A 12,894-nucleotide genomic window follows, 5' to 3' on the forward strand; every position below is an offset into this window, starting at 1 on the left:
GTTATGTTTATATTTGATTGTGGCCAGGATTTTTCTTAGCAAAATTTTGATGCAGAAGTACCAGTGCAAGCTGGTAACTAATATTTAAATAAAAAACTACTCTGTAATTGATTTTCAGAATAATGTTGTCACTTGAATGGTAGAAGTTGTTACTTCTAAGATACTATCAGTGTCTTAGGTAAGCAATAAGTAAAATGTTCTCTGGAATCCACATTGATATTAGAAGAAACTACTAAACAATCACCTTCAACAAGGTGTTGAAGGTATTGAAGAGGTCGAGATTCATAGTCAGAAGCCAATTCAGTCTTTTTTTATTGGCCTTGTAAGAAGATACAATTTTTTTGCAGTGAGGGTGGTGAAGCACTGGCAATTGTTGCCCAGAGAAGTTGTGGATGCCCCATCCCTGGAAATATTGAAGGCCAAATTGGATGGGGCTCTGAGTACCTTGGTTGGGTGGAAGGTGAAAGTGTCTCTGCCCATGGTAGGGGGTTGGACTAGGGTTGGACTTTAAAGGTCCCTTCCAACCATTATGTGATTCTGCAATTCTATTCTGTAATCTAAAACCACTAAGAAAATCATGTAACTTCTAATATATGATCAAAAAAGTCGTATTTTGTATATCTGTGATGATTTACATGAAACTGCCTGAACAGAATCACTGGGGAGGGTGGATTTTGATGCATTTACTTTTTTTAAAGCAAAAAGTGTTTTCAGATAAGAGGAAGGAGCTAAAAAAGCTGACTTCTAATGTGGATGTGGTGTTACTGCTTCAGCCAGTTAGTGGCAAATACGGAGTGACTTCAGCTTCAGTCCTAATGAATATCTTGTATTTGCAACATGTTTACTTCCTTTGTATCTATTTGTATCTATTCTTTGTATCTATTACTTTAACTCCTTGGCACTTTCCATCCTAGCAAGTAAGTCATAATTACACTGCGTTTTAAAAACATGTGTTGCTGAGGTAGGAAATGCTTGTATAAAGCAGGTGTTTCTGAATACATCTGTATACATCTAACTACTCCTATTGAAAATAAAAAAAAATCCCAAAGCCCTTATTCTTCCCTCATGTACATCAACAGATGTTTCCTAGTGGTGTGTGTACTTTCCCTGGCAGTTGATCTCCCATCTTCTGCAGTTACATTTATTTCTGAGGAGTTGTCCAGGCTTTCAGCTGAGTTTAGCGGTGTTGCAAGTGTTAGTGCTGGTCTGCTACAGTGTTTCTAATCTTCTCTTTTTTTTCAGTTTCCCTTTCCTTTGAGCGGATAGCTGCCATTTGAAACAGTAGTCCTGCTGGATCCTTTTTCTGGGCACTGCTGCCTCTGGTCATTTTCTGTATCCAGCCAGCTTTGGTAGTTGAAAGGTTGTAATTTTATTTATAATGCTGTGTCACATAGGAACCCTCTTCTTATGGGGCAGTAGATTGTTATGCTAAAATCAGAAGGATGATCATTGTCCAAGAGAAGTTTTTATAGGTAGCTTGCAGGACAAAAGAGCACGAATGGTTAGAAGTAATGTCAGACAGTATAGAAAGGAAAGTGATATAGCTGTAAATGGTTTCAGCCTGCCAAAAGAACCTGCTCATTACCTTACTGTGTTTTATTTAATTCCTTGTAAGTTGGATAGTAGAGAAGAGTTTGAAGGAGACAATTAGAAAGAACCCAGTGAATGGGTGTGCTCTAGGGGACTTTCCAAACATGATGAATATGAGGGTAAGTTTCTAACCCTATTGTGCCAAGGAGGTGCTGGGCACCAGGGTACAGGGCTCTTGGGCTCAGTGAGCCAGTATTCTTATAATGTTAAACTTGCACAGAATATGTATATGCTGGCCTTTTCTTTAAAGCAAAAACTAACTGGACTTACTTTCATTGTATAGATAAATATTGTCTGAATGCAGTGAAGGCAGTTGACTGTGATCTTTAAGCTCCCTCTGGTGGCTTTGCAGTACAGTTCAAACTTTACTGTCGCACTTGTCTGCTCTGGACTGTTTTGAGAGTTGAAGTTTGCAATGTATTATTACGTTATTGTCATTTTAAAAATTAGTATAGGAATATGATGTATCATATGCCTTTCCAAGGTGTCAAATGTCCTCTGTAACTGGACTTCAGAGAAGTAGAAGACCTGAAATAACATAAAACAAGAAATCTACTTTCTAGTTATTATAAACATAAAGGAAGTATTTCCCATAAAACTTCCTTGGTTGTTTTTTTAGTGGTGCCATAATTTGCAGCTGATATCCCTGACAGTGAAAATAGATAGGATCTCTGTATGGCAAACTTAAATATAGTGTGTTAATGCAAAATTAGTTTGGATCAGGTAGCCCTGATTTGGTCTTCTTGCTTTAAGGATGTGGCTGTTAATGACCCTGGGCTTACAAAATGTTATGCTTTGTCACACCCAAAGGATTCTTTCTAACATGGCTATAATTAGTGAGGCTTCATGAGACTACAGGGCTGGGAGCCGCAAGGTCAGTAGTGTTGAAAGGGAAATGTCACTCCACTCCTTTTCTAACCATCATTGCACTGACTTTGGCACTTTCTGGCTTTTTGATGCTTATTAGAGTAACAAAATGTTAATTCCCCTTGCCCCTGGATTTCCCCTCTATCTCTTTTTCTTTTGTGGACTAGTTGATAGAAAGTATCATGCAAAGAGGTAACAAGACCATACAGGCAGGACCAAGAAAGGAGTAGGAGGATCTCTCCTTTTGGTACCAGAATGTTATTAAAGTAAGTCACTTGTCTCAAGAAATTTGATTCTTAGTTCTCATGAAATACATTGGGCAGAGTTGTGTGTTCCTTGAGACTTAAAACTACTTCCAGGCACTGCACAGCAACAGAAGCTGTAGATTAAATGCACCTTAAATGATAACTGGTGCTGGAAAAAAGCAAGCTGTCACCACCCAATATGTCTAATACTGTGCTGGTTTAGGCTTCTTTGTTTTTATGGTGAACCAGACTGGGCAACTGATCCAGATGAAAAAATCTGGGATGATTTTTGGTAATCACTTCCCCAGTCTGGTTCTCTGTGCATTTGCATAAATGCTTGCCCATACAGTGGAGGGAAAAAAGTGAGAACTACCTTTTTTTTCAGTTGGTTTGATTTATTTGCCACAGCTCTGACTGAAGTGTGTATCAAGCTGTGGCTGTGTGGGTCATTCCTGCATGTTTGATGACCTGCTACAGTTATTCTGGCATTCTGTACAGCTGGTTCTGTTGCAGTGAATGTAGCTAGAATCCATGCAGAGGAGGATGGTCCTTCACACTGCAGAAAACACCAACGGCTTTTCCCATTAGGAACAGCTCCTGCTGCATGCAGGAGGGTTGAGGTTACTTCACAGAAATACCTGTTAAATCAGATTTCTTGTGGTTTATTTACTGGAAAATATTTCACTTACGTTAAAAGCATTGGTCTTGATGCTTTTATTCCCAAAGTAGTGAATATAAACCTTAACTGAAAGATAGGTGGCACACATGGTCCTCTCAAACTGCTGGGGACAGGGCTGGAATGTGGAGTTTGGAAGTGCAACTGAAGTTCAGTAACCTATGCTGTTACCTTGATCCTGCTCTGCAGTTAGGATGTGATCTTCCTACATGTGTGTATGTTCCTTTCTTAAAGGTTGGCATCAGTTTTGCTTACCCTGTTTGTGATATCAATGCCCTGCATTAGATTATCTCATGCTAAGCTTGTTATATCTTGTATTTGCAGCCTGTGCAGTTCAGATAAATCCCAAAAAGCCAAAGTCAGAGAATATTAGTGGCAGAAGTGGGGAGCAGTGTGGTGCTGTGAGCTGCTGATAGTTTCTGCATGGCTGTTTTTGCCCTGTAGGGCGGTGTGGGGTGTTGGGGTTGTGCAGTGAGGTGAGGCTGCAGTGCAGGCAGCTCCTCTGGGCTCCGTAGGCACCTCACAGAAGTCCAGGTTATTGCATCGTTTCATGCTTTACCTCGAGCTGATCTTTGGGTAGAAACCTCACTGGAGCTGGCTTTTAACAGGAGAGCAGCAGGAGTTACCTGAGCAGCCAAGGTGCCCAGGATGTAATGGGATGTGTGTATGTAGGGATGGATGTAAGCTGAGGAACCACCATAGCCATTCCCAACTTGTCTCATCAATCACACCAGTCCTCAGGATGTCAGTTTTAATATTAAACACTAGAGGGTAGTAGGTACCTGGCATATACTTTATTTTAGAATGTATCTGTAGTAATTTTTAAAAACCAGGATTTATTGTACAACTACATATTTTAAAACAATTGTAGAGCTAATGAAAAAGTAGTGCTTTGCTTCCAGGACTGTGTGAGTGTGCTTGGCAGCATTTAGTGATGTGCAGTGGTATTTTTGGTCTGAGTAGAAAAATAATTGGTTTGAAATTAGAGCTGACTTCTAACTTTCTTCAGAAGCATTGTTAGGAAACTGTACTTAAATTATTCACTCTCTGCCTGATACCTCGATATTTACACCTATGTGCATGCAATGTAAATGCAGAGTGCTAGATAAGAAGAGGTAATGCCTGAAAGCAAGCAGTTTTGCCAAGAGATACTGGGTTTTGGTATTTAACAAGGCAAACATTCATGTGTTTGACATTCATGACATTGACATGACATTGCTTTTAGTATATTTTTGATCAGTGCTTGAATAACTTTTTTTTCTTTCAGGCACCACCTTCCATGGTCAACAATGAGCAACGCCAACATGCTGAGCACATATTCCTATCATTTAGAAAATCAAAATCACCATTTGCTGTTTGCAAACATATTCTGGGTAAGTTTCAATAAATGAATTTAGGTGTGTACATTCTTTTATAACTGGAACTGTGCTGTTCTTTTGTAGCTGGGGCTCTGAACATCAGTTTTGATTTTAATGACTTGGACTTTTTGTTGGAGGGTGAAGCGTCTTACTATCCTTTTTTTTTTAATTTCTGTGAGTTTTAAAGCTGTAAGGTGTAACTTAATGTAGCTAAGTTCCTAAACTGATTTAATAGATTTTCTCTGCAACATGATTATTGTAATACTGTCTAATCTGTGCAGTTTGTGCAGCTGCCAGTAGTGTGGTTTCTTGGCTTTGTGCTTGCTTACCATTAAATCAGCCAACGATGCAATTTTATGCACTTCTACCAGATTTTGCATTAGTGCTGAAGTGAGAGTTTATTTCTAGTTGAACAGCTTAGTTGCTGTTGACAGCCCAGCTGGAGGAAAGGAGTAAAAAGCTAGAAAAGTATCTGTTCACCTGGTACAAGCAAGACAGTATTGATTTGAAATTTTGTGTGATTATACCTGTGGAGAAAGGAAAGAGGCAGATACCACCCTTCATTAGAAATTTCTCTGATTTTAGTGCTCTAAAATGCTCTAAATGTGATTGGGTAGCTATTTATAAAAGAGAAATATTTTTACAGGTGCTACAGAGACTTTGTAGAGTTTGGCAGCTGGATCTGAAAATTACAGGGGCAGTAAAGATGTAAGATTGCTGCTCAGCACTGTAGTATTGATGTGAGTGCTGGGGACAGGTGAGGGGAAATTTCAATGAAAACTGACTCTGAGACCTGACGAGGGAAACCTCAAAGTTTGCATGAAAAAGCACACGCCAAAACCATAAAAAGCAACTTTTCTTTTAAAGAATTTGCCAGAATGAACACAGAAGTATTATAACTATGTTGAAAATATTCTTTTCATACTTAATAATTCTGCAGTATTTTTTTAACAGTTATTTATAAATTTACTGAATTAGAGACTTAGAATTCAGGAATATTATGATGTCAGTATTGCAGATCTACTGCTATGTTACACTGTGATATGTAGATCAGGGTGTGCTTCCTTTCCTACACCCACCCCATACCAAAATATTTCTCTAAAAATGAGGTTCTTCTGGGTTTAGTATATTATGGAAGTACTCCATCTGGTTTGGAAAATTGCAATTGCACTTTTTGCTTGATGGGTAAGCAAAATTGATGCTTCTTGTTTTCACTTGATTTTTAGAGAAACTAAGGTGGGTAAAAACATCTTTAAGTAAATTTGTTGGCAGACCATTTGGATCTAAGGATGTATTCATCATCAATCAAAAATAAATAATGAAATCTCATGGCATCTTAAATGTGGCTGGTTGAAGGGAATATGATGCTGATTATAATACTTTCTGGATGTTTAGCTGTATTACATCCTTAAACTGTTCATATGCTGCCACCATTGAAAATCCAGCATGTTTCCACATGGGGCAGGTTTTTCATGGAAATCTAAGCAGTTGTGATGCTGAGACTGGAACTTAGAGATTTTTCAAAACTTTGTGCTTCCTCAGTAAGCATCTGTACAGTATGGACAGAACAGATAGTTAAGATTTGGGAGTTGAGGAAGAAGAGGCAGGGATTGTGAAATCAGGAACCAGGAAGGAAAACAAGCTGTTCATGATGAAAAATAAAAGACTTGAAGTGTACTGAAGGGATGTGTGCAGGAAGGATGGGCTGGAACCAGAGGACCAAGCAGAGGGTTTTAAAAAGAAACAGGAAAAAAATGGTCAAGACAGGAACTGGAATGGAGGTAGAGAGAGATAAGAAGGATGGTGTCATTTATGGAAAGAAGAGTGTGGGAATGACACAGGGAGAATAATGGAGAAGGTGAGCATATGGGAAAGAGAACAGCCATTACTATGTTGTTCTTTAGAAACCTGGGGTTGAAGCCAGGAAGCACAAGGCACTGCTTGTCCTTCCTTTCTTCAGTAAGTTCTGTGGATGGTACTGCCCTGGCTGATGGCAGGCTCACACCGGGGGCTGCTGCTCTGTGTGGCAGCGATTGCAGTTGTGCGGCTGCGGGACTCGGGCAAAGGGGAAACGCTGTCCTCTTTAATTACGTTCTCTTTCTTTGTGTGTGTGTATGAGCTTTGTACAGCTAGAAAAGGCCCAAAGTAACAAGTGCCAGAATTAAAATTCCCACGCAGGATTAATTCAATTTGTTTTTATATGTGTTAGACATACACATTAATCTTTTACTTAAGTGGTTACTTAGTTTTCCAAATTAAGCTAAGTAGATTTAAACGTGGTTTATTTTTATTTAAGCACGTTTACCTCTGTGAGTTTAGATTTGGAGCCTGATTAAATGACTTTAAAATATTTTAGCATATTAGCTGCTATCTTTGATATAGAACTTGCATATAAAGGAAATTTATATTATAAACTTGTGTGTGTGTAATTGGGGCAGCAAAGTTTGTTTTGTAGTATTTTAAAGCCCTTAATCTCATGATTGCGGTTTTTTCAAACACAGTTTTTCTAGTCCTGGCAGGTCAACCACTATAGCTCAAACTCTGCTTCTTGTTTGGGAATTTTATTTAATATTTTATGCTTTTGCCACCCAGTAGCTGCACAGTTTCTAAAAATTTTCTGCAGAGCTCAGAATGTTTTGAAACTGGCTTCTAAGATATTACCTGCTATTTCCAAGTTAAAATTTTTTAAAGCTAAGGAACAACAACAAAAATGTCTCTGTAGCTTTCTAGCATCATAGAAATTTTATTAATATTCTGACATTTCTCTTTAAATTGTATTTTGTAATCACCCAAACTGTTAACCTTTCTCTGTAATATACTTCTGTACTTTCCTTAGTGCATCTGTATACATAGTAATCCCATATTTAGATAATAATGGCAAATGATTCCTACACTGTGGTCCGAAATTACATTTAGTTAAATCTGGAAACTTGAACATGATGTAGAACACTTTAAATACACTATGGGTGGTGTAAAATTTTTGCTTGGAAATGTCACTTTTAAGTGTAAGTGGATTTGCTTCTTTTTATTACCCATGAAATACATCTACCTTTATGTACTATTTGTTTCAAAGTCAGACACAGACATTTCCCACTTTGACATGCTTGTAAGATTAATCACTTTTATTAATTAGTCTATTTGAACTAAATCTGTTATCTTGTTTATTTTATTCCCCTGTTGTGTTAGCATTCTTATTCCTGTTCTTTGAACCAGCCTCCTAGCACAGACAACTTTTCTCCTAGGTCATTAACTTGAATAATACCAGACAATTTGATAATTGGGTTATTGATTATTTCTCCCCCTTTTGAGTTGTAAATTCCTTCTCTGTTTTCATAGCAACAATATTCTATTTAATAATAAATGATAGTAAGTTCCATTATTTTTTTTGTTGGAAACACATTTAAGCTGAATACATGTCTTCTAATACTCAAGTTGTGTTTGTTTTTTCCCACAGAAACTAGTAAAGTGGACTATGTTCTTTTTCAAGCTGCCACAGCGATAATGGAAGCAGTTGTAAGAGAATGGATTCTCTTGGAAAAGGCTAGCATTGAGTCACTGCGAACATTCCTTCTAACCTATGTCTTACAAAGGCCTAAGTAAGTATAGAAAACACACCTCTGAACATATAGGATTCTGCATAAAATCTGGGCTATCATTTTTGTTTCCCTCAGTAGCAGTGCAAGATCATTTTAAGAATAATTTGTCTTCTAGTCTTAGCAGTTAACTTCTGTCAGTTTTCCCATAGGAATTTACACAAGATATTTGAAAAAGAAATGTGTTTAAAATTTTATTGAGCATTGATGTCCAGAATTACTTGCAATTATATTTGTGCAATGTTGTTTACAGCCTCCAAAAGTATGTTCGGGAGCAGATTTTATTAGCGGTAGCGGTGATAGTGAAACGGGGATCATTAGACAAATCAATCGACTGCAAAAGCATTTTTCATGAAGTCAGCCAGCTGATCAGCAGTGGTAACCCTACTGTGGTAAGTACTTAGTTTTTTTCTTCAGAAGTTAAGCAGTCTCTATCAGCAGCTTACATTATATACTTAGTGGCTATAAAATATTTTATACTTTGCTTATACAATTAGTCATTAAGTTGGTAACTATCCAATAATTTACCAAATTGGAGATTTTTTTAAATGTTTTGGGACAAGGGGTAGTGTGTGTATACCTACTTTGATATACAAGGAGACCATATTTTTAGGAAATGTTTTTCTGAATAGCTGCTTTAAGTGCCATAGTTGTGGGTTGGTGGTTTGTTTTGATTTTTTTTGTGTGTTTTTTAAAAATTATTATTTGTTTGGGTTTTTTTCCCCTCTGGTTTTCTTTAATTTCATAGCAAGATCTAAAACAGATTCTTCCATTAGCTGGGAGGTTCTTTGCACACTCTGTTCCCCTTCCATCTGTGCAGTGCTGCACTTTGCTGTGGCTCAGCTGTCGAAATGGACTGCGAGCAGGAGGCATAGGCCTCTGCTGTTCTTTGGGAGACAGTAGGTGGAGAGAAAGGGGTGTGAGGAAGTAAAACATGGAATGGAAATACAAAACTTATTCTTGATTTAATGTCATACTACTAGGGGTAAGTGTTACCTTCGATACTGAGCTCAAAGTGGAAACAAGGTGTCCAATATCTATCTATGCATTTAGTGAGATTCCGTTTGCTATGCCAGGGGATAAGTTTAGAATAGGTCATAATAGAGGCATGTAACTAGAGCTTAAAGAGAGGTGATTTTTTCTCCTACCAGATGAAAATCAAAGAGTATATAGATTCCATGCTGAAACTTTAACTGAAGCTTTTCTCCAAAAAAAACCTTGAGAGAACTGGCTCATGACACTGCTGAGCATTTAGAGCAGCAGTTGTATTAGATAGATGGGAGTGGCAAATGTTTAACTCTGAAAATTCAATCAAAGTGTACTAGAAGTAATCCAGCTCGTGTCACGGTCCTAAAAATAGTGTGTCACCTCTGAGCAACAAGTAATAACGCTCCAGGGTATGGAAATTTCATTTAGTCTTGTAAAACTTAATTTCACAGTTATTTACCTTAAGGAAACCGTTTTAGCCTTTTGATTCTGCATAATTCAGATAGAAATGGGTATTTGTTAAGAAGAACTGAGTTAATGCTTTTTTCCAGAAAACATAGCCTGGTTATTACAATGTAGTTACAGCTGAGGTTTTCAAGTTTTATGCATGACACTTTGTATGCTTATGTAGTTTGTAGAATCTTTGCATAAAGCTACAAAAGTGACATAAATAGAAACGTGGACTTTGAAGTAAGGAATGCACAGTCCAGCTTGTGCAGTTGTATTTTGTGCATGCACTGTCCACAGACACACTGCACTGACCACAGCTTACAGCAGGCTAAGACTGCCTGCTCCAAGCGTATCGTCCTGGGCATGCTGCAGAGCAGAGCACATTGCAGAGGAGCTCTGCCTGGGGCACTCTTCTCCAAGTTCAGCTCACTGCCAAATTGAACTCAGTTTTTCATTTCCCTTTATTTAATTTTCCTTTTACTTCCCCCTCTTCATGAGTATGAATTTCTCCACAGTTTTCCCAAAATATTTGTGCTCAAGTTTTAAGAATGGTATTGCAAATGTCTAGGATATATAATGTTTTCTATTCTGGTGTGCTAATAAGACTTACTAGCAAAAAATAAAAGATGTGATGCTGCTGAAAGGTCTTTTCTGTATGGCACAGTGTATGGTTGGTAGTCTTTGGCAAACTGGTTATAAGCACATGCTCCCATCTATGTGTGACAGTTTATATTATAAGCCAGTTCTCATTCATGAAAATGTTCTTGTAATCTTCTGAGACTTAGCTGCAGGAGAGACTGGTACTGTCAGCCAGGACTGACATGTGCAATAATAAGCAGGAATAAAATGGTGTTTCAGCATGCTACCTGCCAAAACTGCTTTCTGAAGGGAGTCAAGGCATGCCTCTTGTATAAATATGTAACAACTTTGAAAGGTTGTATGAAATAACTCATACAATGAATTTTTTATTATTTTAGTTATCTTTTCAAATATGGTTGGGTGGTTTTGTTTCTTTACTAGTGTCCCTGTAGCATTGAGCCATGCCTGAGGGGCCGTGTGGGAGCCCAGTGGTGCAGTTGCCTTGCTGCTGTGGGGAGTCTCAGCTAAGGGTGCTCAGGGTATGGTGTGAAGCCACATCCTGAAAGGAGTGGTGCTTTCAAGATTTGAGATTTGCTGTTAGGACAGTGCCATGCACTGTCACAGGTCCTTCTGGAGATTCATTTATATTAGTTACTTCTAAATACAGGCCTCCATTCAAATCACGGCAGAGGCTAGGATGTGGGTATTGAAAGAGGTCCGCTGATGTTTTCCAGTCCTCTCTGCTTCTCTGTGGAAGGAATCATTCAATTTTTTTGACATCTTTCCCATGGTGTGATGTGCACTCTTGCCTCCTTGTACACTCAAGTTGCAGAAGTCTATCATACCTTTGTGACTCTGAATTCTTTTTCTAGTCTTTTTGTCCTTTCTGTATCCTTCTCAGCCATCTGTTCTGACCTTCTGCTTACCCGTTTGCATCGTCCTGCCTGAGGTTCACTACACATGAAGTCAGCAGCAGGTCACTTTGTATTTAAAAATGTTTAAAGCTCTCAAACAAGAGCAATCAGCAGCTCTTAGCTGCTGATAATTGGTTAGAGCATGATACTAATTACAGCAAGGTTGTGGGTTGGATCCCCATATGGGCCATTCACTTAAGAGTTGGACTTGATCCTTGTGGGTCTCTTCCAACTCAGAGTGTTCTGAGGTGATGGCTTTCTACAGCAGTTTGTAATTGAGAGAAAGTCTATTTTTAAAAAGCAAAGCATTCTCTTGTGTCCATCTTGCTTGCCTTTTCTTCCTTATTGGCTGTGAAGCTTCTTGATCCATCTTTACCTTACAAGAATAATGTAGCTGCTGAATCTTTTCCATTCCCTGCAGTCCTTCACCCAATTTCTGTCAGACTTCTGTACTAACTTTGTGATCATCAGCCAGTCCTGCTCCATGAAATATTTGGGACTTTTGAGTAATATCTTGTCAGGATCAAGTCTTGATGGTTGGGGTAATAAGGAGGGTAGTGAGTGTAGATGGTAGTGTCTGTTGCTTGTGTCCTTTTGCAGGATTTGATGTGCTTAGTACCTCAACTTTTTAACTACTAGTTAAAAAGATCTTCAGAGATGGATGTGTTTTGAGACTAGGACATGAAGGTATGTAGTGGCAAACTGACATGTAAGCAAGACTGTTGAGAATGAAAAAATGAGGAGATTGGAAGGAAGGTAAGGAGAGGAATTGTGATGAGAGTAATAAAATTGCATTAGTATTGAGTAATCTTTTAATAGTGGAACACAGTGTACGTGTTAAAGAATTAACAAGACACTAAGGAGAGTTAATACTTGGGGGATGGGAAGGATGCATGGTTAGAGCCAGGTTTAGAACTGCAGTGTTGGCTTCTGCTGCTGCTTCTCTGCCATTTGCTGCTTTGTGAATCTCACTGAAGAAACCTTTGTATGAGAGGGGAAAGCAAACTTTTAGTCTGGCTGCCTATTTATTTGTAACTGAGTTTAGGTAGTAATCCTCTAGGAGCACAAAGATTAGCTTTAGAGTTTTTGGTTTTGTTTTTTCTGATTCTTCCTATATTATCAATACAAGCCATCCCTCTGGAGATGGAGAATGAAGGACAATCTGTAATCTCCCTCCGACAGCAATTTCAGGATCTCTTTTCAAAATCTTCATTTCTCTGGGGGACAAAGTTTCTGGCAGCAGACACAGTATCATGAGCCAGTCTTACAATTCTAAATACATGTTTTCTATCACTAATTTCAAGATTTTGGAGAACTGTGTAGGCCAAGTTCTTTTCAACTATAAATGCCTTCAATTTCTTGGCCTTTTCTCGTGTTAAAATATTCTGCTTTTGCATAGCTGAAGGATTTCATTTGTCCTTCGTCCCTGCCAGAAGGACAGGAATCCTGGCAGCTAAGTGACTGACTCCCAGGAGGAGGATCTGGTCTGCATGTGAACACAATCAGATTTTGTTTAAAATCAGACCAAGATATGGATCTCACCTCGATTTCTTCCAGTATATGTGTAGGCAGATGCAGGGGGATCCAGCTGCTATAGACTTGACATGGGACTGGGAAGCAACAGAAGCTGTGTTT

At 38.5% G+C, this 12,894-nt stretch overlaps 1 protein-coding gene across 1 annotated transcript in view; it reads left to right on the forward strand.

Moving 5' to 3' along the window:
- Window positions 1–12,894, forward strand: part of XPO4 (exportin 4) — an 80,225-nt gene that overhangs the window by 16,295 nt on the left and 51,036 nt on the right. Inside the window, exons 2-4 of the mRNA XM_064717563.1 lie at window positions 4,646–4,751; window positions 8,191–8,332; window positions 8,583–8,721. Coding sequence (XP_064573633.1) covers window positions 4,646–4,751; window positions 8,191–8,332; window positions 8,583–8,721 — 387 coding nt within the window. The remainder of the gene's footprint in view (window positions 1–4,645; window positions 4,752–8,190; window positions 8,333–8,582; window positions 8,722–12,894) is intronic.

The sequence above is a fragment of the Zonotrichia leucophrys genome, chromosome 1 (assembly GCF_028769735.1).
Source record: "Zonotrichia leucophrys gambelii isolate GWCS_2022_RI chromosome 1, RI_Zleu_2.0, whole genome shotgun sequence".
Lineage (NCBI taxonomy): Eukaryota > Metazoa > Chordata > Aves > Passeriformes > Passerellidae > Zonotrichia > Zonotrichia leucophrys.